Source organism: Pan paniscus, chromosome Y (genome assembly GCF_029289425.2).
Source record: "Pan paniscus chromosome Y, NHGRI_mPanPan1-v2.0_pri, whole genome shotgun sequence".
NCBI lineage: Eukaryota > Metazoa > Chordata > Mammalia > Primates > Hominidae > Pan > Pan paniscus.
The window spans coordinates 44,669,519-44,697,353 of NC_073273.2; the positions used below are offsets into that span (position 1 = coordinate 44,669,519).

The window sequence follows — 27,835 nt, forward strand, 5'->3', positions numbered from 1 at the left end:
AAGAATCATGCACCTTCAGCATCAGAAGGAGTGCCCCAAATTGGTGATGTCCTCCCTCCCTTGTTATAGAGTCCTTAAGAAACTGAGCTGGGGCCGGGTGTGGTGGTTCATGCCTGTAACTCCAGCACTTTGGGAGGCCGAGGTGGGCAGATTACTTGAGGTCAGGAGTTTGAGACCAGCTCGGCCAACATGGTGAAACCCTGTCTCTACTAAAAATACAAAAATTAGCTGGGCGTGGTGGTGTGTGCCTGTAATCCCAGCTACTCAGGATGCTGAGGCAGGAGAATTGCTTGAACCCGGGAGGCAGATGAGCCAAGATTGTACTACTGCACTCTAGTGAGCCAAGATTGTACTACTGCACTCCAGCCTGGGCAACAGAGCGAGACTCCGTGTCAAAACAAACAAACAAGAAACTGAACTGGTATGCAATTTCTCTAAAGTCAAATTTCAGGACAGGGGCTGGAAAGTTTCATCAGACCCACCTGTGGCAGGCCAGGTCTCACTAACAGCTGAACAGGCAGGCCTCCACGGCAACCGTTTCAGCACTGACTGACCAGTGGAGTTACATATTAAAAGCTGAAACAACCAGTGCCCTTATACAAAGCCTGGAATGTAACAAAAGCCCACCAAGAGTTTTGCCCGGGGTTTTCCTGGGCCTTAAAGCATGAAACGATAACGAAGGAATTCTTAACAGGACCTGTTTCAGATTAAACAAGTTTTACTGGGGTTCTGAAGGAACTCTCCAGGCCTCCACAAACAAGTTTTATTGGGGGGTCTAAAGGAACTCCCCAAACCTCCATGATTTAGCAGGAGACAAGATAAGGGTAATCACCCCAGCACCTGGAACCATCTAGATTAAGTCAATTTACTGAGGTTCCAGAGGAAGGTCTTCAGGACTCAGACCTTAGTTACAGATTAGAAGAAGTGAATCACTTATGTCTTTTTTTTTTTTTTTTTTTTGAGACCTCTCGCTCTTGTCCCCCAGGCTAGAGTGCAATGGCGCGATCTCAGCTCACTGCAACCTCCGCCTCCCGGGTTCAAGTGATTCTCCTGCCTCGGCCCCCACCCCCACCCCCAAGTAGCTGGGACTACAGGTGCATGCCACCACTCCCAGCTAATTTCTGTCTTTTTAGTAGAGATGGGATTTCACCATGTTGGCCAGGCTGGTCTAGAACTCCTGACCTCAGGTGATCTGCCCATCTTGGCCTCCCAAAGTGCTGGGATTACAGGCGTGAGCCACTGCGCCCAGCCTCACTTATGTCTTTAGATGGATACACACTTATATGTAGACATATATTTTAGAAGATACATAAGGTCTGGAAAATTTTGTAATTTGGAGTTGGTCTGGCGATATTTTCCCAGCCTTCTCCCTGTACCCAGTTACAGAAATAAACTCTGTTCTTTCCCAATTCATCTGCATCTCATTATGGGGCCATGACAATAAGCGGTCTGACACTCGGTTCGGTCTGGGAACACACCCGCCAGACTGGGCTGGGGGCTGTCTCTGCATATCATTCTCATAGATGGAAACCTGTGATTTGTATTCCTGGAAACTCCAATCTCTAAAACTCCTTGTAAACAAAACCAAAGTGAAAATAAACCTCTGCCCTGAAATAGCAGTTCCTTGATGCTTTCATGTCCTTGTGGATGAAAATCATAGTTCTGTGCCCATCAAAGTTTTGTGGGCTCGAGAGATGCAATTGTGATACTGATTAATAATAATAATAAACATACTAATGACCATAGCATCAATCCCAACAATGAGCTGTCAGACTTGCCCCCAAGGCATGAGGAAATGATCGCCCTGAAGGTGATACAGGCAGGAGATGGAAATACTGGGTAGAAGAGGGTGGTTCCCCAGCAAAGGCCCCACCCTCACGCTTGGAAACCCACAGCCTGAAATGAGAACAGGCATGCCTGTTTTCACGCCCAAACGTTGCCTTTTGGCCCCCCACACCCCCCATCCTGTACCCATATAAATCCCAAACCCCTGGCTCCAGGAGGAGACGAACTGAAGAGCAAAAGATTGGCAGAAAGAAGAGAAGGAGTGTCTGAATGCTGACAGGAGTTTAGCTGGGGACGATTGGAGAGATCTGCTGCTGGACGGCCAAACTCCAGGGGAAGACCATCTTCCCAATCCATCCCCTTTCCAGCTCCCCATCCATCCAGCTGAGAGCCACCTCCACCACTCAATAAAACCCCTGCATTCATCATCCTTCAAGTCCATGGGTGACCTGATTCTTCCTGGACACTGACAAGGACTTGGCCACCAAGGAGGCACAAGCTGTCCACAGAGAGCAAACACTCAAGTTGTCTGCGGACAGCAAAGCTAAAAGAATGCACTGTAACACATAACAACTTGGGCTTCTGGAGTTGCAGGCACCCAGCCCTTCATGCTACCATGGGGCCGGAGCCCCAAACTGTTTGCCCCGGCTTCTGCATCTGTCCGTCTGCATGCTCTCCGTCCTGTAAGGGGTTTGAGCACGCAGCGGCCAAACAGATGAGCCACACCTTTGTTGCACATCCTGCCCAGATCTATCAATCAATCAATTAATCTATCATCTGTGTATTATCTATTAATATCTGTCTATCCATCCATCTCATTTTATCTATCATCTATGTATTATCTATTAATATCTATCTATTGCCGGGCACAGTGGCTTATGCCTGTAATCCCAGCACTTTGGGAGGCAGAGGCAGGTGGATCACGAGGTTAGGAATTTGAGACCAGCCTGGCCAATATGGTGAAACTCTGTCTCTATTAAAAATACAAAAATTAACAGGGCATGGTAGTGGGTGCCTGTAGTCCCAGCTATTCAGGAGGCTGAGGCGGGAGAATTGCTTGAATCTGGGAGGTGGAGGCAACAGTGAGCCAAGATCATGCCACTGCACTCCAGCCTGGGTGACAGAGCGAGACTCTGTCTCAAAAAAAAAAAAAAATCTATCTATCTATCCATCCATCCCATTGTATCTATCATCTATGTATTATCTATTAATATCTATCCATCCCATTGTGTCTATCATCTATGTATTATCTATTAACATCTATCAATATATCTATCTATTGATCTATGCATCCATCCATCCATCCCATTGGTACTGTTTCTCTGGAGAACCCAGATTAATATAGATGCTAATAACACCTTTAATGGAACTTAAGAGAGCAATGCTGTCTCCACACATTCCAGCTGGTGGATATTATTTGTGATGGAAACAGATTTGATACTTGGCACTCTAAAAATATAAAGTATCACAGGCATGTATTGTAGAACATCCTTATTTTTCAAGAGTTGCCCAAATAATTTAGAATTTTTTGATAAAAAAAAGCATCGAGGGCCGGGTGCAGTGGCTCACACCTGTAATCCCAGCACTTTGGGAGGCCAAGGTGGATGGATCACCTGAGGTCAGGAGTTTGAGACCAGCCTGGCCAACATGGTGAAACCCCATCTCTACTAAAAATACAAAATTAGTTGGGCGTGGTGATGGGCACCTGTAATCCCAGCTACTGGGGAGGTTGAGGCAGGAGAATCACTTGAACCCAGGAGGTGGAGGTTGCAGTGAGCCGAGATCTGCCACTGCACTCCAGCCTGGGGGACGAGAGCGAGACTCCATCTCAAAAAAGAAAAAAAAGGAAAAAAGAAAAAGCCTTGAGGATGTTTCATGCTCACAGCCAGTTGAGAACACCAGCCAAGACACAGGCTGAGATATACATGAAATGGTATTGACTTTTCATTAACATCTTACCCTATGAATTCTGGGGATTTTTCACAATGATATTCAAAGATGTGCTCAGGGATCATTAAGGTGTGAGGAGTCTGATAATGTGAAGCATTATATAAAGCGGATGGCGGACAATTCAGCTCAGTATCTTTCAGCACTTCCCAGACATTGTATCCCGAACTCCACGGAAGCCATCCACTAATGCACAGAACAACTTTTTTTTTTTTTTTAAGATGGAATCTCACTCTGTCGCCAGGCTGGAGTGCAGTGGCGTGATCTCGGCTCACTGCAACCTCCGCTTCCCAAGTTCAAGGGATTCTCCTGCCTCAGCCTCCCGAGTAGCTGAGATTGCAGGTGTCTGCCACCATGCCCAGCTAATTTTTGTAGTTCTTAGTAGAGACAGGGTTTCACTATGTTGGGTTGGCTGGTCTCAAACTCCTGACTGCAGGTGATCCACCCGCCTCAGCCTCCCAAAGTGCTGGGATTCCAGGCGTGAGCCACTGCACCCGGCCCAGAATACCTCTTTATGAGAGTTTACTCTGGGGATAACCTCTGCCTAGGCATGTACCAGTGCTCAGCCACAGGGCCCATGACTTTGAGGAATTAAACACTGAAACACAAAATAAAACGTGAGACCAGGTGCGGTCGCTCATGCCTGTAATTCCAGTAGTTTGGGAAACCAAGGAGGGAGGATCCTTGAGGCCAGGACTTTGAGACCTGCCTGGGCAACATGGTGAGACCCCATCTCTATAATTTTTTTTTTTTTTTTTTTTTTTTTTTAGTTGGAGACTTGCTCTGTCGCCCAGGCTGGAGTGCAGTGGCACGATCTCAGCTCACTGCAACCTCCACCTCCCGAGTTCAAGTGATTCTTTTGCCTCAACCTCCTGAGTAGCTGGGACTACAGGTGCATGCCACCACGCCCGACTAATTTTTGTATTTTTAGTAGAGACGGGTTTTCACCATGTTGGCCAGGCTCGTCTCGAATTCCTCAAGTGATCCACTCGCCTCAGCCTGACAAACTGCTGGGATTACAGCAAAAAAAAATTTTTTTAATTAGTCACACGTGGTGGCGTGTGCCTGTAGTACCAGTGACTTGAGAGGCTGAGGCAGGAGGATCCGTTGAGCCTGGGAGATTGAGGCTGCCGTGAGCTATGACTGTGCCACTGCACTTAAGCCTGAGCAACAGAATGAGACCTCAACAGGAAGAGAGAGACACAGAGACAGAGAGAGAGAGAGAGAAGAGAAAGAAAAAGAAAGAAAGGAGAAAGAGAAACAAAGGAGAAAGAGAAAGAAAGAGAAAGAGAAGAGAAAAAGAGAGAGAAAAAGAGAATAAGAGAAAGAAAGGAGAAAAAAGAGAAAAGGGAAAGAAAAAGAGAAAAAGAAAACGAGAGAAAGAGAGAAAGCAAGCAAAAGAAAGAAGAAAGAGAAGAAAGAAAGAGAGGAAGGAAGGAAGAGAGAGAAACTAAGGCAGGCAAAGAAAGAAAGAAAATAAAGAAAAGAATACAGGAAACATGAATCACAGCTAAGGTCAATTGGCACATCAAAATGGATTACAATAGTCTATTATATTATTACTAATGAATTACATGGTTATTTACTGGGATTCTACTATGTGCACGAGAGAATTGGCACCAGGAACAGGAGAGAGATACAGAGGCTGTGTCCCCACGCACAGGGAGACTGGCCCACATATCTTACAACCAGGAAGGTTGCTTTCCAGGCTGCTAAATTTCAAGGAGAATCTCATGGGAGGGAGGCACTACGCTCTCAGGAATTGTTGCTAGTGGGCTGAACTTTGACCCCACAGGTGCTATTTAACAGAACAAGATTCCCTGGAGAAACCTCAAGCTGTTTCTGTTTAGAATGTGGCTAACATCACTGAAGCCCTCCTGCATGACCAGGGGCTGACAGGAACTGACCACCCCACCCCACGGTGATGTTTTAGGATCAGGCCCCCTGAAGGGCCACACTGTGGCCATCTTTGCCTCTTCCACTAAAAAATATACCAGATATCGTGGCTCATGCCTGTAATCCCAGCTCTTTGGGAGGCTGAGGCAGGACGATTACTTGAGCCCTGGAGTTTGAGACCAGCCTGGGCAACATAGCAAGATCCCATTTCTACCAAAAGAAAAAAAAGAGCCAGGCATGGTGGTGTGCACCTGTGGTCCCAGCTACTTGAGAGGCTGAGGCAGGAAGATTGTTTGAACCCAGGAGATGGAGGCTGCAGTGACTGGAGATCGCAGCACTGCACTCCAGCCTGAGCAATAGTGTGACCTCATATATCTTTCTTTCTTTTTTTTTTGAGACGGAGTTTCGCTCTTGTTGCCAAGGCTTGAGTGCAATAGCTTGATCTCAGCTCACTGCAGCCTCCGCCTCCCAGGTTCAAGCAATTCTCCTGCCTCTGCCTCTCAAGTAGCTGGTATTACAGGCGCCTGCCACCATACCCAGCTATTTTTTTTGGTATTTTTAGTAGACATAGGTTTTCACCGTGTTGGCTAGGCTAGTCTGAAACTCCTGACCTCAGGTGATCTGCCCACCTCAGCCTCCCAAAGTGCTGGGATTACCGGCGTGAGCCACTGCTTCCGGCCTATGACCTCATACATCTTACAACTGTGTTGATAAAAATACATATTTTCTGGACTGTGTGCATGATTTATATTCATTATTATATATATTTTTTCTGATTTGAGAGACATTAACTTAAAGCGTTGTTATGGACCCTGAAGAGTTTCATGAGATCCTCACACTCAGCTTAGGATGCGTGATGGGGAAGTTGGCCCTGGGTCAACCAGAAGTCCTAAGGACAGGGCCCCCACCCTGCAATATCCTTCTCTCTCTTCCAGTAGGGGTGTCCTTCATGTAAGCTCCTCCAGGGAGCATCTCCTGCCCCTGCTGTCCTGGCCTGTTCCGGTTTAGGTGAATGCAATTTCAAACCTGCTTATGAAATCCTGAAATAGACAGGAATTTGTAAACCATGCTACTGTAGGCTGAATAATCTCCTGTCCTTCCCAAAGTCTTCCACACCTGAATCTCCCGGAACCTGTCACTATGGTAATGTCATATATGGCACCAAGGAACACTGCAGGTGCAATTGAGGTTATAAACTATTTATTTATTTATTTATTTATTTATTTATTTGAGATGGACTCTTGCTCTGTTGTCCAGGCTGAAGTGCAGTGGCTCCAGCTTGGCTCACTGCAACCTCTGCCTCCCGTGTTCAAGTGATTCTCCTGCCTCAGCCTCCCGAGTAGTTGGGATTACAGGCACCCACCACCACGCCCAGCCAATTTTTGTATTATTAGTAGAGACAGGGTTTCACCATGTTGGCCAGGCTGGTCTCGAACTCCTGGCCTCAGGTGATCTGCCTGCCTCGGCCTCCCAAAGTGCTGAGATGACAGGCGTGAACCTTTAAATAGGAAGAGTATGCTGGATTTCCTTGGTGGGCCCTATCTGATCACACGGGAGCCCTTGAAAGAACAGAACTTTCTCTGGCTGGAGGGAGGAGAGAAGGTGAGGGACATGGCACACAAAGTCAGTGAGATTCTAATGGTGAGCTGGATTCTAAGTGGCCCCTGCTGGCTTCAAGATGAAGCAGAGCTGGCTTACAGATGGAGCAGACACTTTCAAGGACCAGAGAGAGAACTCTAAGAGCTCAGGGTTGTGCTCCCCACACCCCTTCTATGACAATCAGTGAGGAAAGGATGACTTCAGTCCCATGACAACAAGAGACTGCATTTTCTAAAAATGGGAATAAGCTTGCAAACCAATTCTTTCCAGGGCCTCCTGCGAAGAGCCCAGGGGGTAGACATCGTCATTTTGACCTTTTGTGACTGTATTAGTCCATTTTCATGCTGCTGATAAAGACATACCTGAGACTGGGTAATTTATAAAGAAAAAGAGGTTAAAGCCAAGGCGGGTGGATTACCTGAGGCCAGGAGTCTGAGACCAGCATGGCCAACATGGTGAAAACCTGTCTCTACTAAAAATACAAAAATTAGCCAGGCATGGTGGTGGGCACCTGTAATCCCAGCTACTCCGGAGGCTGAGGCAGGAGAATTGCTTGAACCTGGGAGGTAGAGGCTGCAGTGAGCTGAGATCATGCTATTGCACTCCAGCCTTGGCAACAAGAGCGAAAACTCCATCTCAAAAAAAAAAAAAAGAGCTTTAATGGACTCACAGTTCCATGTGGCTGGGGAGGCCTCATGATCATGGCAGAAGGTGAAAGGCATGTTTTATATGGCTGCAGACAAGACAGAGAGAGCCAAGCGAAAGGGATTTCCCCTTATAAAACCATCAGATTGCTGGGCACGGTGGCTCACGCCTGTAATCCCAGCACTTTGGGAGGCCGAGGTGGGTGGATCAGCTGAGGTCAGGAGTTCGAGACCAGCCTGGCCAACATGGTGAAACCCCATCTCTACTAAAAATACAAAAAATTAGCCACGCGTGGTGGCACAGGCCTGTAATCCCAGCTACTCGCGAGGCTGATGCAGGAGAATCTCTTGAACCCGGGGGCGGAGGTTGCAGTGAGCCGAGATCCTGCCATTGCACTCCAGCCTGGGCAACAAGAGTGAAACTCTGTCTCAAAACAAAACAAAACAAAACAAAACAAAACAAACAAATAAAAAAACCCCCCATCAGATCTCATGAGACTTATTCACTGCCATGAGAACAGTGTGCGAGAAACCGCCCCCATGACTCAGTTATCTCCCACTGGGTCCCTCCCACAACACATGAGAATTATGGGAGCTACAATTCAACATGAGATTTGGGAGGGGACACAGCGAAACCATATCAGTGACCTTGAGCAAGTGACCCGGTTGAGGCCGTTTTTGGGACATCTTACTTGCAGACTTGAGATAATAACTTTGTGTTGTTTAAAGCTGCTACATTCGTGGCCATTTATTACAGCAGTGGCTAAAAACATTCACACGGAAATCAAAGTCAATATATGACAGATGATGAAATGAGCCTCTGAGAAGATAAGTGGGCTGTGGGGAAGGTAAGGGTGTCTCCCAGACCATTGCTGGAAGCACCAGGTGATGCATTCTGCTTTTAGCCCCCCAATTCATGGCTCTAGACATCACTATCCTTTTGCTCACAAACAGCCTTTTAGATAACTACCAGAAGTCCCCAAAAGGAGGAGCATGTCGGGCTACAATAAGCCCACTCCCCTGCTGCTCCTGGTGGAATCCTTGGTCCTTCTGAATTTGGCAGTGGGGTCACGGTTTCGCACCGCATGCAACGGCAGCTCTCCTGGGAAAACTTTAAGGTGGGGACAGGGGTGACTGTGGATTTTCCCAATGCTTCTGGCTGGGTGCCCTGGCCACACCCAGGCATACCTGGTCACACCTGAGGATACCTGGGCACGCCTCAGGATATCTGGACACATGGCCAAACGAGAAAGCTTCAGTTTTCTCATCTGTAGGACAGAAGGTTGCAAAGGCTGGAATAACCTTTTTTTTTTTTTTTGAGATGGAGTTTCCCTCTTGTTGCCCAGGCTAGAGTGCAATGGAGCGATCTCGGCTCACTGCAACCTCCGCCTCCTGGGTTCAAGCAATTCTCCTGCCTCAGCCTCCTGAGTAGCTGGGATTACAGGCATGCGCCATTATTTCCAGCTAATTTTGTATTTTTAGTAGAGACAGAGTTTCTCCATGTTGGCCAGGCTGGTCTCGAACTCCCGACCTCAGGTGATCTGCCCGCCTTGGCCTCCCAAAGTGCTGGGATTACAGGCGTGAGCCACTGTGCCTGGCGAAGCCCTCTTTTTTAATTTAATTTTTTTATATTAAAATAATAAAGACAGGTTTTGTCATGTTGCCCAGGCAGGTCTCGAACGCCTGGGCTCAAGCAATCCACCCTTCTCAGCCTCCCAAAGTGCTGGGATTATGGGCGTGAGGCGCTGCACCTGGCCCGCAAGGAGTCTTCTTAATCCAACCTGGTTACTGAATCACACCTGAGCATACCTGGCGACACCTGAGCATACTTGGGCACATGTGAAGATACCTGGCACACTTGGCCAAATGGGACAGCCCCATCCCTTGGTCTTCCTGGCCTCAGTTTCCTCATCTGTAGGACAGAGGGTTGCAAAGGCCACAAAGACCCTTCTTAATCCAGCTTGGTCATCTGGCCACACCTGAGCACACCTGGTCACACCTGAGGTCGCCGGGTAGGTCTCTGTATTCCAATCATCTTAGATCTGCACCAGAGCCCACCCAGTGGCTGGGTGCAACCTGCACACTGGGGGTGCCCCTTAGTGCCTGTTGAGGTTCTGTGGGGAGCGAGGCCTGGAGGGTTCAGTTCCTATGGGAGTGGGGATGCATCCCAATGGGGGCCAAAGTTCCAGATGGGTTGTGGCCCTGCAAGGTGCCAGGGTCCCAGTGAGATGTGGAGTGTGGGGTTCTGGCTCCCAGCAGGGATAGACTTCCTGGCTAGGGTCAGGTGACTTGCCGGTGGAGATTCTCACTCCTGGACCTCGGCAGGGGCTGGGGGGTGCCCACCGGCATGTGTATGAGGGTGCAGACCTAGAGTGAAGGTGCAGGTCTGGGTCCTGGGGATGATGGGGTTGGTGATTTAGGGTCCCAGTGTTGCAGGAGAGGGGTCCCGATCTAGCCCCCAACAGTGGGTTCTTGGATATTGCTCAAGAAGTAATTCAAGGTAAGTCATAAGAGTACAGGGAAGTTTTAGTTTATTAGAAACTATTCCATTACATGCTGGGTGTGGTGGCTCATACCTGTAATCCCAGCACTTTGGGCGGCCGAGGTGGGCAGATTACCTGAGATCAGGAGTTTGAGACCAGCCACGCCAGCATGGTGAAATCCCGTCTCTATTAAAAATACGAAAATTATCTGGGTGTGCTGGTGCATGCCGGTAATCCCAGCTACCAGGGAGGCTGAGAGAGGAGACTCTCTTGAATCTGGGAGGTGGAGGTTGCAGTGAGCTGAGGTTGCGCCACTGCACTCCAGCCTGGGCCACAGAGCCAGACTCTGTCTCAAAAAAAAAAAAAAAGAAAGAAAAAAAAAGAAACTGTTTTGTCATAGAGGTGTAACACCTTGTGTTTGTTTTAAAGCTTTCTTCTATAGGGGTCTGTCTTATCTATGTAAAAGCTAGGTTATGTCTGACGGCGTGACATTTATTCCTTAGTTGATTTAGAGAGAGCCATCCTTTGCATTTTCGCGCCCAAGCACGTCAAAGCATGACTGTAATTATCTTTAACAGCATATGTGGTTACGCGATATGGCGACATCCAGACATTCCGCTGTCGTCTGTGTTTGTCCTTGGAGGCATTATTAAGTCATTTCTTCAGCCGTAAACATCTTATGACCATGGGCCGTGACCGGCAAGGAATGTGTCTTCCTGGTTTTTAAGATGGAGTTGATGATTAAAATGGTGTCACCCCAGCTCTCCCAGGCTCCTGTCTCCCAAACACAGCGGGTGTTAGGATCTGTGTGGAGTCCCGGATGCCAGGTCTGGGGTCCCCTGGGGGACCAGGTGTGGGACTGGGAGGGTTGTGGTGGGGTGAAGGTCTGAGTGTCTGGGTGGGAGGATCCATGAAGAATTCCAGTAGGAGTCTGCTGGGGGGGTCCATGTGGGATTTCAGCCTTGGTCCTGGTAAGGGTCTGGGTGGGGGTTCCTTCTGGGTTTTCAGCCTGGCCCTGATAAGGGTCTGGGTGGGGGTTCCTTCTGGGTTTTCAGCCTGGCCCTGGTAAGGGTCTGGGTGGGGGTTCCGTGCTGGTCTGGGGTTCCCTGAGGGAGCCCAGGTAACTCTGTGGTTGTCTGGGGTTCCCAGCCAAGGTCTGAGTAGGGGTCTGCTGTCCCAGTAGGGATCAGGGTCGGGAGGGGGCTCGTGGTCCCTGAAGTAGTCTGGAGTTCTCTGCAGGGGCCGGGAAGGGGGTCTGTGATCCCTGCAGGGTTGTTGGGGGCAGGGAAGTGGAGGGGTAGGTTTGGTGGGTGGTGTCTGTGGCCTGGCAGGAATTGGGGTGGGGTCTGTGGTCTCAGTAGGAACTGGGGTGTGGGGTTCGTGCTTGGGGCAGGTTCTGTGGTGTCAGCAGGAACTGGGGTGTGGGGTCCGTGCTTGGGGCAGGTTCTGTGGTGTCAGTAGGAATTAGGGTGTGGGGTCCATGGTCCTTGCAGCTGTTCAGAGTCCTCTGTGGGAGTCCTGGTCCATAATCCTGGCATGGCTCTGGGTGGTTGTCTGGGGTTCCCTATGGGGTCCAAGTCCTTGTGGTCCCTGCTGAGGTCTGCGTGGGGTTACATGATTCTGGCTAAGATGGGGAGGGTGGTTCCCGTGGTGGTCCTGGTCCCCTGCAGGGTCTGGGTAGGGGATCTGTGATCCCATGGTGGGGGTCCTGGCTGGGGCCTGAATGGGGTTCCATGGTTTTGGCTGGAGTGTGGGGTCTTGGAGAGGCAGTCCCAGCTGGGGTCTGTAGTCCTGGGGGGCGTCCTGGCAGGGGTCTGTGGTCTTGTGGGGTGCTGGCTGGGGCCTGTGGTCCGGGGGGTGGTTCTGATGGAGGTGGAGGTCCTAGAAGGGGGTCCCAGTAGGGGTCTGTGATCCTGGAGAGGGGTCCTGGTGGTGGGGGTCCCAGTGGAGGTCTGTGGTCCTGGGGGGCCCTGGGAGGATCTGTGGTACTGGGGAGTCCTGGTGGAGGTCTGTGGTCCTGGTGGGGTTCTTGGTGGGGTGTCTGGGCGTGCCCCAGTGGGGGGGTCTGTGGTCTTGGGGGTCCCAGCAGGGGTCTGGGGTCCTGGGGGGTGTTCTTGGGAGGAGTCTATGGATCTGAGTTGGGTGCTGGCTGGGGTCTGTAGTCCTGGGGGCGTCCTGGCTGGGGTTGTTGGTCTTGTGGTGGTGGGGATCCCTGCTGGGGTCTGCAGTCCTGCGGGGAGGGGGAAGGGTGCTGGCTGGGGTCTGTGGTCCTGGAGGAGGTGTGGAGGGTCCCTGCTGGGGTCTGTGGTCCTGGGGGGGATTGCTGGCTGGGGTCTGTGGTCCTGGGGGGGATTCCTGGCTGGGGTCTGTGGTCCTGGCTGGGGGTGTGTGTGGGGGGTCCCTGCTGGGGTCTGTGGTCCTGAAGGGGGGGTCCTGACTGGGGTCAGTGGTCCTGGGGGCGTCCTGGCTGGGGTCAGTGGTCCTGGGGTGGCGTTCTGGCTGGGGTCTGTGGTTCAGACGGGGGGTCTTGGCTGGGGTCTGTGGTCCTGGGGGGGCGGTCCTGGCTGAAGTCTATGGTTCTTGCAGGGGGGGTTCCTGGCTGGAGTCTGTGGTCCTCGGGGGGATGTCCTGGCTGGGGTCGGTTGTCCGCTCGGGGTCCCCAGTCCTGCAGGCGGTGCGGGATCCCAGAGGGCCCGGGCGGGGTCTGGGGTTGGGGGTTCCCCGCAGGCCGGGGCGGTTCGGGGCGGGCAGGGGGCGGTCCGGGGCGCGCGCGTTTCCGCCGTCCGTCCGGGCGGGCGGGCGCAGAGTCCCGCGGGCGGCGCGGAAGCGGCGGCGGCGCGGCCGGGGCAGCCATGTCGCCATTGTCTGCGGCGCGGGCGGCCCTGCGGGTCTACGCGGTAGGCGCCGCGGTGATCCTGGCGCAGCTGCTGCGGCGCTGCCGCGGGGGCTTCCTGGAGCCAGGTCAGCGGGGCGGGGCAGGGGTCAGGGCTCCGGGGACCCGGGTGGGCGCGGGCTGGCTCGGGGGCGGGGGCGCGGGGGCTCCGCGTGACCTTGGCGAGGCGGTGGCGCTCCCGGAAGTGGGGCTGGGCGGGGGTCGAGGTGTGGCCGGGGGTGGGGGTGGGGGGGGGCGTGCGCGCCTGGGACCTCCCCGCCCCGCGCTTCCCGTCCCCGCCGGCTCTTCTGCGCGCCTGGCCCGGCCCGACCCGGCCCGACCCTTCCCTCCCCGCGCGTGTGGCCTCCCCGCCTGTCCCGGGTCGGGCTCCAACCGAGCAGCCCCCGTGCAACCGCCCCCCCCGCGCACCCTGACACCTCCGGGCCGTGGCCGGGGACCCGGGGGCTCGCACGCCCCGCGCCCAAGACATCAGGCGGCTCTGCCTGCCGCCTGCGGTCGGCCAGGGACCGCGCGCCCCCGCCAGGCCCCGGAGGGGAGGAGCGGGCGTCCCAGGGACCTCGACCCCTACCCACCCCAGGGTAAGTGAGGATGGGCCCTTCTCCGGAGGACGTCTCCAGAGGGGGCCCACAGGCGGCTTCTCGGGCACTGGGGAGCCACGGAGGTCTGGTGGGGAGGGCAGGCCCGTTAAGTGGCAACTTTGTTTCCTTGGCCTTTGTAAACATCTCTGAGTCACAGATCTCCAACTTTGCAGGACTCGTTTACTGTCTGAACTCATCAGTGACGACCGCCACTGTGTTTTGTGTATGCAGATAACTTCTATTCATAGATTTGCAGGTTCAGAATTTATTATTATTATTATTATTTGTAATAGGAAGTAGAGATGAAGTCTTGCTCTGTTGCCCAGGCTACTCTCGAACTCCTGGGCTCAAGCAGTCCTCCTGCCTCAGCCTCCCAAAGTGCTGGCATTACAGGCACCAGCTACTGCATCCGACTAATGTTTTAAATTTTTGTAGACGGGGTCTTGCTATGTTGCACAGGCTGGTCTCGAACTCCTGGGCTCAAGCGATCTTCCTTCCTTTGCCTCCCAAACTGTTGGGATTACAGGTGTGAGCCACCACACCTGTCTAATGTTTTAATTTTTTTTGGTAGCAATAGGGTCTTGCTACGTTGCCCAGGCTGGTCTGAAACTCATGGGCCGAAGCAATCCTCCTACCTGGGTCCCCCAAAGTGCTGGGTTTACAGGCGTGAGCCACCACGCCTGGCTAATGTTTTAAATTTTTTGTAGAGATGGCATCTCACCATGTTGCCCAGGCTGGTCTTGAACCCCTGGCCTGCAGCAATCCTCCAGTCTGGGCCTCCCAAACTGCTGGGATTACAGACAGAGCGCCACTGTGCCCGGCCCATATTCTCAATTTAAACCTAGAAACCTGTAAACAATTATTTGTGAACTGGAATAAAGGGAATGTTAATTCCATGTTAGGTTAAATGATACTTTGTTTCAAAAATAACAGTTTTCCAAAACAGAGCGTTCAGAGGGTCAGTGTGGTGCGGGGGGTGGTGTACGTTGCCCTGAATGTCTTAAATGTCCAGCCTAAGAAGAGAGCTGTTATTTCTGCCTCTGTAGACAGTTTCATGGCATGTCAGGAGGCCTCTGGAAGACACTACTGCACGCCTCTGGGAGACTGGGAGTCAGCCAGGCGAAGTGCTTGGGTGCCTTATTGTGAAATGACTTTTGACTTCCACTCTGCACCCACTGAAGGAACCCCAGGGGTCCCAGCGCCACCCTTTGAGAAGCGTGCCTGGAGTGGATGTTTTAAAGTGAGCCTCTCTCTCCCGCCTCTAGCCAGAGAAAAAGAGCTTTGAGTTTTCTGTGAGCTAAGCTTTTCTTTTTCTGCCAAACTGGCCTTCAGTATTTTTTTTTAAACCCACTTAGCATAATTACAAGTGCATAGGAGAAGGAGAGTAAAGGGAACTGTAGTCAGGCTTTCGGAGGGCAGGAGAGCATGTTTGTTTGAAGTAAGTAATCAGTTGCAAGGTGAACAGTTTACAGCTGCCGAACAATTGTGTGGAGTCTCGCAGAAGATTATGTTTATCCGGGCAGTTTTGCTTACAGAAAGGTCCCCTTAAACCTCCTTAAGGGCCTGTGTGGGCCCGGGCAGAAGAGGCCGGGGTTCCCGCAGCAGCTCACCAAAATGCTGGCCTTTGAAAAACTTGCTCTTTGTGCATTAGAAAGGAGGGCTGGAATCTTTTTTTTTCCCATTTACTGATTAAATAACAACAGAAGGTTGTTAAAGAGGACGAGCTTCTGGTCAAGTCACGTGTCTGCCAAGCGAATCTGTACCCGGGTGTGTATCGAAACAGAATGGCCTTCTCTAAAGATTAACTTAAGTGGCTTGCCCTCATCGAGCCCCTTCCTATGTATGGATTAAAAATAATTTTCGATACCAGTGGAGGAATGCTGTTGTCCTTGGTCTGCTGGTGGCCAGCTTCCTAAACGGCATTTTTTATTTGCTTCTCTCTGGTAGGCCTTCGCTGTTGATGAGGAAACATTGAACTTTGTCCAGGGCATTTGAGCTAAGCTGTTTGAATAACCAAGAGGGCCAATTTCCCCACTGCAGATTGGAAGCAAGGGCAGTTTTTTCTTAGAACTTCCAAATGGAGCGTGTTCTTCTTAGGTATCGTACAAAGGAAATGCCTGGGTTACACCTTCCACATGAGTTGACTTACATGGTATGAGAAGGAAGAAATTGTGGCTGGAATCCACTCCTAAATGGTGTCTTCTTACAGTTCATCATGGAAAAACAAGATAATTACAAATTAATCATAGATGTTGGTCATGCCTTTACAGAGGGGCTTTAGAAGCAAATTGAGAATTCCCATAAGAGGGTCTGTCTCTGTGTTCTTAAGACTATATCCATGCGGCCCATTCAGTAAGTTGTATCTGTTGGTTGGATTTTAAAATAGATGATTTAATCAGTGCATTTAATATCCTAATATGGCATCAAAACTTGAACACTGATATGGCCTGAAATCTGTTGAAAATGATCATATTGAGTAAAGAAAGTCTCTACCCACCGGTATTAATAACAGGGTGATCTGTTTAGAAATTACATTTTCTCTGATGCATCCATGAGTTTTGCAAAGGAGAGAAAATTGATGGTACCTGTAGTCAAGTCCAGTTCCAATACTGCCACAGAATTTTTCTTAAAAGTTCTATTGTAAATAATAGGCCACAGAATATTCCTTCACTTTCTGGGATGCAAAATGGATTCGTAAATGCTGTACCACAGGAGTGAGTATTTACAAAAAATATGCCAACTGGCCCACTTACAAAGCTATTTATAGAAGTCCTACTTTTCAAACTATTTTTTTTTTAACCTGTAAAGGGAAAGTTAATTCTTGTTGGTTTTATGAGTAGTGAACAGTGGCTATTAGAAATCAGGTAGAAGTAAAACAGCAGCAGTTTTCCAACTTCTTCTTCTTTTCTTTTTTTTTTTTTTTTTGAGACCAAGTTTCGCTTTTGTTTCCCAGGCTGGAGTGCAATGGCGTGATCTCAGCTCACCACAACCTCTGCCTCCCAGGTTCAAGCGATTCTCCTGCCTCAGCCTCCCGAGTAGCTGGGATTACAGGCATGTGCCATCATGCCTGGCTCATTTTGTATTTTTAGTAGAGATGGGGTTTCTCCATGTTGGTCAGGCTGGTCTCGAACTCCTGACCTCAGGTGACAGTCCACCTTGGCATCCCAAATTGCTGGGATTACAGGGGTGAGCCCCTGCCCCCGGCCTCCAATTTCTTGATCATAGAATCCCTTTCAAAAAAATGAGGACCCCAGACAGTTTTTGTTTTTGTGGATTATAACAGTCAATAAGTCATCCTGTTAGACATTAAAACAGAAATTTAAAACATATTTAACAATTTATTTAAAAGTAATGGTAACAGGCCAATTACATGTTACTACCAAAAATGTATGTAATATATTTATTGTTTTTATATTTTATTTTTATTAAATATATATATTTTTAGAATAATTTATACTTTTCTATAAATATAAAATACAAATAAGTTATATTTATATAATTTAGATGTAAATAAAAACAATTGATATTTTTATATAAATATATAAATGTGTACACTTATGGGGCACAGTGTGATGCTTTGCTGTATGTTTGCATTGTGGAATAATTAAATCAAACTAATATCTATCACCCGCTATTTTTCCTTTGCGGTGGGAACATTTAAAATCTCTTTTAGCTATTTTTGTTTTTTATTTCCATAGGTTATTGGGGAACAGGTGGTGTTTGATTCCATGAGTAAGTTTTTTAGTGGTGATTTGTGAGATTCTGGTGCACCCATCACCCGAACAGTATACACTGCACGCAAGACATTTAAAATCTCTATTGGCGGGCCGGGTGCGGTGGCTCATGCCTATAATCCCAGCACTTTGGGAGGCTGAGGCAGGTGGATTGCCTGAGCTCAGGAGTTTGAGACCAGTCTCGGCAATACAGTGGAACCCCATCTCTACTAAAATACAAAAAATTAGCTGGGTGTGGCAGTGTGCGCCTGTAGTCCCAGCTACTTGGGAGGCTGAGGCAGGAGAATGGTGTGAACCTGGGAGGTGGAGGTTGCAGTCAGCCAAGATTGCGCCACTGCACTCAAGCCTGGGCAACAGGGCGAGACTCCGTCTCAAAAAAAAAAACAAAAAAACCAAAAACAAAAATAAAGACCTCTTTTAGCTATTTTGAAATATGTAATACACTATTAACTATCGCCACCACGCTGTGCAGTAGGTCACTGAAACGGATTCCTCCTGTCGAACAGAAACTTGGTACCCTTTGGCCATGTGCTGTATGTTTTTTAAAAGAAAAATGATTGTCATTTCCAAAATAACAAAAACCTAGGGAGAAGAGTGGCTGAGTTTTAGGGTTTTGTCAGCCTCATCCATAAAGGGACGGATGGCGGCTGGCTCCTTCCTCTGCTTCTTCACACTGGTCTCTTGCGACGTGTCGTTCTGGTAAGAGTCATGTGAGGCACATCGACTGGCCTCTCATGGATGTGCAGTTGGAAACGTGAAATCGCCGGCCCCCTGAGAGCGTTTTGGGGAGTGTCCCCCCCAAACCCCGCCCCCCCCCCCAGCACTGGGGATGCTGCACCAGTCTTGAAGAATGAGGCAGTGAGAGGCTGGTTTGCAGCAACCTTTATTCGTGGCCTTGTGCGCACGGAAGCGCTGCAAGGGAGGAGGAACGAGGAAGGAGGAAGGAGGGTGCTCACTGCAGAAGGCCAGCTCTGCTGTGGCTGTTACGTGGGTTCAGGTGGAACCCACCTACTGTGTGGATGGTTCTTTACCTGGGAGTCCCATGGAATTCTGACAGCAGGAGACCTGGGAGGGAGCTTCTTGTTTCTCCTTCCAGGAGTCACTTGGTTAGGGGTTTGGGAATTTTGGCTCTTAGTACAAAACTTCGCTCCAGGTGCTAGACCTGTTTCAGCCAAATAATGATGATCATCATAATAGAATACAAACCTTTGTTCACCTAAATAATAACAATAATATTAATAATAATAGAATATAAACCTTTGTTCATGGTACTGGGGCGTCTTTCAGCCCAATAATAATAACAACAATAGGAATAATGATAATAATGATAAAACATAAACCTTTACTTCACGTCCTGGAACGTCTTTCAGCCAAATAATAATAATAATATTAATGATAATAGAATATAAACCTTTGTTCAGGGTACTGTGACTTCTTTCAGCCCAGTAATGATGATAATAATAATAGTAATAATGATAATAATGATAGAATATAAACCTTTGCTTCATCTCCTGGAACGTCTTTCAGCCAAATAATAACAATAATAATAATAATGACAATAGAATATAAACCTTTGTTCAGGGTACTGTGACCTCTTTCAGCCCAGTAATAATAATAACAGTAGTAATAATGATAATAATGATAGAATATAAACCTTTGCTCCAGGTCCTGGGAGCTCTTTCAGCCAAATAAGAATAATAATAGAATATAAGCCTTTGTTCACGGTACTAGGACCTGTTTCAGACCAACAATAATGACAGTAATAATAATTATAATCATAATAGAATATCAACTTTTCTTCTAGGTACTGGGACCTCTTTCAACCAAATAATAATAATAGTGGAATATAAAACTTGGCTCTAGGTACCAGAACCTTTTTTCAGCCAAATAGTAATAATAAGAATAGTATTAATAGAAAACACACCTTTGGTCCAGGTACTGGGACACCTGTGAGCCAAATAATAATAATAATGATAATAATAGAACATAAACCTTTGACTGAAGTGCCAGAACCTTTTTCAGCTAAATAATAATAATAAAATATAAACTTTTGTTCCAGGTACCCGGACTTCTTTCAGCCTAATAATAATCATAGAATATAAACCTTTACTACAGGTCCTGGCACCTTTTTCAGCCAAATAGTAATAAAATAGAATATAAACTTTTGTTCTGTTACTGGGACCTCTTTCAGCCTAATAACAAAAGTAATAATAATAGAATAAAAACCTTTGCTCCAGGTTCTAGAACCTCTTTCAGCCTAATAATAATAATAATGATAGAATGAAAATTTTTGTTCCAGGTGTCGAGACCTCTTCCAGCCTAATAATAATAATAATAATAATAATAATAATATAATAATATAAGCCATTGCTACAGGTACCAGGACCTGTTTCAGCCAAATAATAATAACAGCAATGATAATAGAATATAAACCTTGGCCCCAGGCACTGGGACTTCTTTCAGTCAAACAATCACAATAATAATAATAATAATAATAATAATAATGGAATATGGATGTTTGCTCCAGCTTTCAGGACCTCTTTCAGACAGATAATAATAACCGAGTACAAACTTTTCTTCCAGGTATCGGGACCTCTTCCAGCCTAAAAATAATAGTAATAATAGCATATATATCTTTTTTTTTGTTTTCTTCTTTCTTTGAGACGGAGTTTTGCGCTTGTTGCCCAGGCTAGAGTGCAATGGCGCCATCTCGGCTCACCGCAACCTCTGCTTCCCGGGTTCAAACGATTCTCGTGCCTCAGCCTCCCGAGTAGCTGGGACTACAGGTGTGTGCCACCACCACGCCCGGCTAATTTTGTATTTTTAGTAGAGGAGGGGTTTCACCATGTTGTCCAGGGTGGTCTCAAACTCCTGACCTCAGGTGATCCACCCACCTTGGCCTCCCAAAGTGCTGAGAGTACAGGCGTGAGCCGCCGTGCCTGGCGCCAGCATAAAAATCTTTGCTACAGGTACTGAGACCTTTTTCAGCCTAATAATAATAAGAACCGTAACAATAATAATTAGAATATAAACCTTTGTTACTGGTACTGGGACCTCTTCCAGCCTAATCTTCATAATAATAAAAATAATAATAATAATGGAATTGAAACCTTTCCTTCAGGTTCCAGAACCGCTTTCAGCCACATAATAATAGTAATAATAATAATAAATAGAATTTAAACTTTTGTTTGAGGACTGGGACCTCTTTCAGCCCAATAGCACAAATAATAATAATGGAATGTAAACCTTTTCCTCCCAAGTACCAAAACCTGTTTCAGCCAAATAATAATAATATGATGATGATGATGATGATGGAGGATCTGATACAGCTGTGTCCTGTCACTCAGGTCGGACTTAGGAGGCCTCTTGAGATTCTTTTGCCCCTCCGTTGACTGTGTAATCCAGGGTCCCCACTCTAACTCGGCTGCAGAAGATGCAGTTTGGGGGTTCCTCGTTTTCTGGAAGTCCTGGTCGTGTTATTCATTCTCTCAGCACCTTAGAACAAACCGGGGTGCTGGCATTGGTCACGGGACCCCCATCCTTGCACCCCAGTCTTGGGAAGTGGCACTGCTGGGCTCTGGCAATGCCCAGCTCACCCGGCACGTGGCGGCGTCTCCCTAAAAAGCACTGGGCAGGCACCGTTGACGGAAAGCCAGCAACGCAGGCCGCGACTGCCCGTGAAGACGGGGGGCCTTTCTAAGACCTCCACTCATTATTTCAGGCAAAATTAACCTTCAGAATACCTTGCTTTAATAAAGTACCAGAAACCGGAGGGCTTAAAACCATAGCTTATTCTCTCCCAGTTCTGGAGGCCAGAAGTCTGTAATCAAAGTGTCTCAGGGCTGTGCTCCCTCCGGAGGCTTACGCGGAGGGTGCTTCCTGCCTCTCCCAGCTCCTGGGGGCTCCTGGCGTCCCTGGGCTTCGGGCCAGCCACATCATCACTCTAGTCTCTGCCTCTGTCTCCATGTGGCCTTCTCTGTGTCTGTGTCTCCTCTTCTGTCTTTTATAAGGACATCTGTCACTGCATTTAGGGCTCACTCAAATCCCGATGATCTCATCTCCAGATCCTTAACTCATGAGATCTACAAAATTTCTAATAACCAAGTAAGATCTCATTCCACATCCTGGGCTTTAGGCTGTGGACAGATCTTTCTGCGGGCCACTGTTCAATCCACCATGATTTTATCCAGTTCATTGTGGAGGCTCTAGGGGAGGATCCTTCCTGCCTCTCCCAGCTCCTGGGGTCTCCAGGCGTTCTGGGTTTGTGGCCGCATCACTCCAGTCTCTGCCTCTGTCTCCATGTGGTCTTCTCCTCTGTGTCTGTGTCTCCTCATCTGTCTTCTATTAAGGACACTGGTCACTGCATTTAGGACCACCTCAATTGAGAATAATCTCATCTAAAGATCCTTACCTTCATTATTAATACATCTGCAAAGACCCTTTTTTCGAAACAAGGTCCCATACACAAGTACCAGGTGGATACAGATTTTCTTTGGTAGGGGAGGGCGCTTTTCAACGCACTATAGTCATCATTGAAATACGCCTCCTTGCACTGACTGTATCCCAACACTCTGAACGTGCCTGGGTGGTGCATTTTGTTATTTACCCTCCTGAGCACTGTACTGGACACTTGCAGACACAATTACACCTTTTAACAAAGCCCAGCTGTCATTTTGGGCAACCCAGTCACAGAGGTGGCCTCCTGAGTGGCAGCTGGAAGGGCCTGTATGTGTGAGCATTCAACCTCAACAGGAACCCTGGGGACTGGCTTCTGGGTCATCTAAGCCTCCACACCGAGTGCCCGATGTTTGCACAGGTGTGTGATATTTGCCCAGCTGGGCCTTTCTGCCCACAGGTGTGACTGGACACAATGGGCATTTTGAGAAGTTCCAGGGATTGAGAAATCCATGCTTCTTCAGACGTGCTTACAGATCACGGATGCACCTGTGACGTTCCACATGGCTTCATTTTAAACCATAAAGTTTGAGAAGAGTGTGCAGTGCCTCTTAGCCATAGGAAAGCCAGCTTTAGTCAGCTGGAGGTCCTGTTTGGCTTCTTTAATGCAGTGAATGAAGCTCAGGTGGCATTCAGAGAGTCCTGCTGTGATGGTTGGCAGTGGGGAGTCTGCCTGACCACTTGTGGATTCTTCTATGTAGGCTTCATCCCCAGAAAAGATCTACGCGGCTTTCCCACGTGGCAGGTGCTTGGGAAAGCTCTTAGGACAGGAACAGCAAGCCCCTGCGATGACAGAGGCATTGTCAGGCCGGGCGCGGTGACTCACGCCTGTCATCCCAGCACTTTGGGAGGCCAAGGCGGGTGGATCACCTGAAGTCAGGAGTTCGAGACCAGCCTGACCAACATGGTGAAACCCTGTCTCTACTAAAAATACAAAAATTAGCCAGGTGTGATGGCAGGTGCCTGTGATCCCAGCTACTGAGGAAGCTGAGGCAGGAAGATCACTTGAACCCGGGAGGCGGAGGTTGCAGTGAGCTGAGATCACGCCATTGCACTGCAGCCTGGGTGACAGAGCGAAACTCTGTCTCAAAAAAAAAAAAAAACGAAAGGCACTTGTCAGGTACAGCCCTGCAAAAATGCCGTGCTCACTCGCAAACCTGTATGTTGACACGTGCGGCATCGCTGCAGTCGGATTAACGTGGAAGAAAGAGCGTATTCCTGCACTAGGTTCCCTCCTCCACTCTGCAAAAGTGACCCGCAAGGAAGGTCCAGCCGTCCGGCCCCAGGGCCCTTTGGTTGAAAGCGGAGCTGCCCCGGCACCCTGTCTGTCTCCCCGGCAGGGCTCCTGTGCGCGCCTGGGTCCCTTCTCATGCTGTGTTTGTCTTGGCCCTTCTCAGCAGGTCCCCACGCGTGAGCAGCCGTCCAGCAGGCAGGCTCCGGTGGAGAAGCAATGGAGAATAAAAGCCTGGAGAGCTCCCAGACAGACCTGAAGCTGGTGGCCCACCCCCGCGCCAAGAGCAAGGTGTGGAAGTATTTCGGCTTCGACACCAACGCCGAGGGATGCATCCTGCAGTGGAAGAAAATCTACTGCCGCATCTGCATGGCCCAGATCGCCTACTCCGGAAACACCTCCAACCTGTCCTACCACCTGGAGAAGAACCACCCCGAGGAATTCTGCGAGTTCGTCAAGAGCAACACGGAGCAGATGCGTGAGGCCTTCGCCACCGCCTTCTCCAAGCTGAAGCCCGAGTCGTCCCAGCAGCCCGGGCAGGACGCGCTGGCCGTCAAGGCCGGCCACGGCTACGACAGCAAGAAGCAGCAGGAGCTGACGGCCGCCGTGCTGGGCCTCATCTGCGAGGGGCTGTACCCGGCCTCCATCGTGGACGAGCCCACCTTCAAGGTGCTGCTGAAGACGGCCGACCCCCGGTATGAGCTGCCCAGCCGGAAGTACATCTCTACCAAGGCCATCCCTGAGAAGTACGGGGCCGTCCGGGAGGTGATCCTGAAGGAGCTGGCCGAGGCCACCTGGTGTGGCATCTCCACCGACATGTGGAGGAGTGAGAATCAGAACCGCGCCTACGTCACGCTGGCCGCCCACTTCCTGGGCCTGGGCGCCCCCAACTGCCTGTCCATGGGCTCCCGCTGCCTGAAGACCTTTGAGGTGCCCGAAGAGAACACGGCGGAGACCATCACGCGGGTGCTCTATGAGGTCTTCATCGAGTGGGGCATCAGCGCCAAGGTCTTCGGGGCCACCACCAACTACGGCAAGGACATCGTGAAGGCGTGCTCCCTGCTGGACGTCGCAGTGCACATGCCCTGCCTGGGCCACACCTTCAATGCCGGCATCCAGCAGGCCTTCCAGCTCCCGAAGCTGGGGGCGCTGCTGTCGCGCTGCCGCAAACTGGTGGAGTACTTCCAGCAGTCTGCCGTGGCCATGTACATGCTCTATGAGAAGCAGAAGCAGCAGAACGTGGCCCACTGCATGCTGGTGAGCAACCGCGTCTCCTGGTGGGGGAGCACGCTGGCCATGCTGCAGCGCCTCAAGGAGCAGCAGTTCGTCATCGCCGGGGTCTTGGTGGAGGACAGCAACAACCACCACCTCATGCTGGAGGCCGGCGAGTGGGCCACCATCGAGGGGCTGGTGGAGCTCCTGCAGCCCTTCAAGCAGGTGGCCGAGATGCTGTCGGCCTCCAGGTACCCCACCATCAGCATGGTGAAGCCGCTGCTGCACATGCTCCTGAACACCACGCTCAACATCAAGGAGACCGACTCCAAGGAGCTCAGCATGGCCAAGGAGGTCATCGCCAAGGAGCTTTCCAAGACCTACCAGGAGACGCCCGAGATCGACATGTTTCTCAACGTGGCCACCTTCCTGGACCCCCGCTACAAGAGGCTGCCCTTCCTCTCCGCCTTCGAGCGGCAGCAGGTGGAGAACCGCGTGGTGGAAGAGGCCAAGGGCCTGCTGGACAAGGTCAAAGACGGTGGCTACCGGCCGGCAGAGGATAAGATCTTCCCGGTGCCCGAGGAGCCTCCCGTCAAGAAGCTCCTGCGGACGTCCACGCCGCCGCCCGCCAGCGTCATCAACAACATGCTGGCCGAGATCTTCTGCCAGACGGGCGGTGTGGAGGACCAGGAGGAGTGGCACGCCCAGGTGGTGGAGGAGCTGAGCAACTTCAAGTCCCAGAAGGTGCTTGGCCTCAACGAAGACCCCCTCAAGTGGTGGTCAGACCGCCTGGCCCTCTTCCCCCTGCTGCCCAAGGTGCTGCAGAAGTACTGGTGCGTGACGGCCACGCGCGTCGCCCCCGAGCGTCTCTTCGGTTCCGCCGCCAACGTGGTCAGCGCCAAGAGGAACCGGCTGGCTCCCGCGCACGTGGACGAGCAGGTGTTTCTGTATGAGAACGCCCGGAGTGGGGCGGAGGCGGAACCCGAGGACCAGGACGAGGGGGAGTGGGGCCTGGACCAGGAGCAGGTGTTCTCCTTGGGGGATGGCGTCAGCGGCGGTTTCTTTGGCATTAGGGACAGCAGCTTCCTGTAGCGAGGAAGCGTGTTGTCTTACAAGTCATCCCCGCAGCAGCCCATTGGATGCTTTGCTGTAAATACTTACCCGGTCAGCTTGGTTTTGAACCTCAGAGACCATCCACTGTCTTTGACACCTAGAAGGCGGAAAAAGGAAAGAGATTCGAGAAGTGAGAGAGGGTCGGGTGCGGTGGCTCCTGTCTATAATCGCAGCACTTTGGGAGGCCGAGGTGGGCAGATCAGCTGAGGTCAGGACATCGAGACCAGCCTGGCCAACATGGCGAAACCCCGTCTCTACTAAAAATACAAACATTAGCCAGGCCTGATGGCATGTGCCTGTAATCCCAGCTTCTGGAGGCTGAGGCCAGAGAATCGCTTGAACCTGGGAGGTGCAGGTTGCAGTAAGCTGAGATCGCTGCACTGTACTCCAGCCCGGGCGACAAGAGCGAGACTCTCTCAAAAAGAAAAAAGAAGACACAAGAGAGGTGGCTTTGAGTGGGTTTCCTTTCCTCCCCTATTCCCGGGGCCCTGACGACTTCTGCTTGGGAATTGCCAACGCTTCTGCTCGGGAATTGCGTGCAGCAGAGCCTAGAGGAGCTGTTCCTTCCTTCACAGATACTTAAGACCTCCACCATGTCTGATTCGAGTTCTCCCTGGGAGGGTTTAGAAGAAACGCAGGAACATTCTGGGTGGCGTCGAAGGAGCCTTTCCCGATCATCATGTGTGACTTCTGCGAGGTCCAGATCACTGAATTCATGTTTACATTCTCGTGCAAGCAGGGACCTCTTGCTTCTGAGAAATGGGGAAGAGACCTTTTAGCCAAAATGCCCTTCTTAGAAAGAGAGACCCTTTTTTTCTAATGTTCGGTTAAAAATGTGACAGATGAGTACAAAAATGCAGACACTTAACAAAAAGCAAACAACAAAAAAAAGCGTGGAATGTGTTGTATTTTCGACAGGTTGCTGCCAGAGAGCCTGCTTCCTGCTGCCTGCCGAAATTTCACTTTGCAGAGTTGCTCCTTAAAACTGGGCAGTGGCCGGGCGTGGTGGCTCACGCTGAGGTCGGGAGTTCGAGACCAGCCTGGCCAACCAACATGGTGAAACCTCGTGTCTACTAAAAATACAAAAAACTAGCCAGGTGCGGTGGCACGCGCCTGTAATCCCAGCTACTCGGGAGGCTGAGGCGGAAGAATCGCTTGAGCCCAGGAGGTGGAGGTTGCAGTGAGCCAAGACTACGCCACTGCACTCCAGCCTGGAGGACAGAGTGAGACTCCGTCTCAAAACAAAACAAAAGTGGGTGGCTCACCGGTCCGGAGGTTATGTCTTCGGTGTCTCAGCCCTAAAAGTCCAGTTCCCCCGTGCGGCCAGCTTTTCCACATAAGGTGTTTTTGATTTGATTACCGGAAAGGACTCTTGATTCTTCTCTTTTAAACTCAATACCACAGGGGAAATGAATTTTAAAATATTGCCCCCGGAGGGGTTTTCCGTGGCTGGATTCCTGCGAGTTGCTTTCAGTCATTCAGGGAAACAGAAAGACGTTTTCCAACATGTAGAACTGCTTTTTAACTGGAGGAAAAATACTTCACGAGGCTTAGCATATTGCTTGGATTCTACGTGCAGCGGGTTCTCTGCCTCCGTGAAGACAAGCTGGGCTGGGGAGGACAGTGTCGAGGAGGGATGACCCCACCCAGCTCCAGGCAATGTTCTCCCGAGACCCCAAGAACTCTGGGTGTCAGAGGGCAAAGGAACTACCTGCATTCCACGGCTGCTGACTTCTCAGGGCTGCAAGCAGCACAGAATTTTATCCTTACGTCCTGAGTCGGTGTAAGTCTGCAGAAAAGGAAGCACGGGAGATAATCCACGTAACCTTTGCTTTCTTTTTAAGGGAAGCGGTTCGGCTGTGAACTTGGAACCCTCAGCTCCGGGTGTTCTCAGCAGAAGGGCAGCTGGAAGGGACACAGTGGGGCAGGCTTTGGGGTTGCTCTCTGTTCTGCCCCGAGGCCGGGGACGCAGGGCAGCCCACGCCTCCGTGGGCTCCATTCTGTAGCATTGCCAGCGTTCTCTTTACATCTCTAACAATCCTTTGCTTTTCGTCACTCACGTGAAAAATGTGAACTGTTCCGGCTCTGTCTTCATTTTTATTTTTAAGCCATTGTTCCCCTCCTGAACGGTTGCCTCTTATTTAATGCTTTCAAGTTGGACTGTTGTTCAATAAACCACAGAAATGCATTAGCTCCTCATTCATTTGTCGGCCGCGTGTCCGTCTGGACTGCAGTTTGTCTGAACCCCTTGATCCTGGGAGTGGA

General features: G+C 50.2%; 2 protein-coding genes across 5 annotated transcripts in view; both read left to right on the forward strand.

Moving 5' to 3' along the window:
• The first annotated feature begins 13,130 nt into the window (after positions 1 to 13,130).
• DHRSX (dehydrogenase/reductase X-linked) overlaps positions 13,131 to 27,835 on the forward strand; it is a 296,752-nt gene continuing 282,047 nt past the window's right edge. The window contains exon 1 of the mRNA XM_055107106.3: positions 13,131 to 13,315. Within this exon, the coding sequence (XP_054963081.1) occupies positions 13,207 to 13,315 (109 nt within the window). The 5' untranslated portion in view covers positions 13,131 to 13,206. The remainder of the gene's footprint in view (positions 13,316 to 27,835) is intronic.
• On the forward strand, positions 13,176 to 27,758 carry ZBED1 (zinc finger BED-type containing 1). Of its 4 annotated transcripts, none has more exons than XM_057301229.1 (2): positions 13,176 to 13,315; positions 23,412 to 27,758. In XM_057301229.1, the coding sequence occupies exon 2, from the start codon at positions 23,465 to 23,467 to the stop codon at positions 25,547 to 25,549; it is 2,085 nt and encodes a 694-aa protein (XP_057157212.1). In that variant the 5' UTR covers positions 13,176 to 13,315; positions 23,412 to 23,464; the 3' UTR covers positions 25,550 to 27,758. The 4 variants fall into 4 exon arrangements, with proteins under 4 accessions (XP_057157212.1, XP_057157213.1, XP_003814429.1 ...); XM_057301230.2 differs by having other exon boundaries at positions 13,177 to 13,315; positions 23,415 to 27,758; XM_003814381.8 differs by lacking the exon at positions 13,176 to 13,315 and adding an exon at positions 13,476 to 13,825.

What these genes read in the sequence shown, in the direction of transcription:
- ZBED1 (XM_057301229.1), top strand. Translation starts at nt 23,465, where the DNA reads ATGGAGAATAAAAGCCTGGAGAGCTCCCAGACAGACCTGAAGCTGGTG.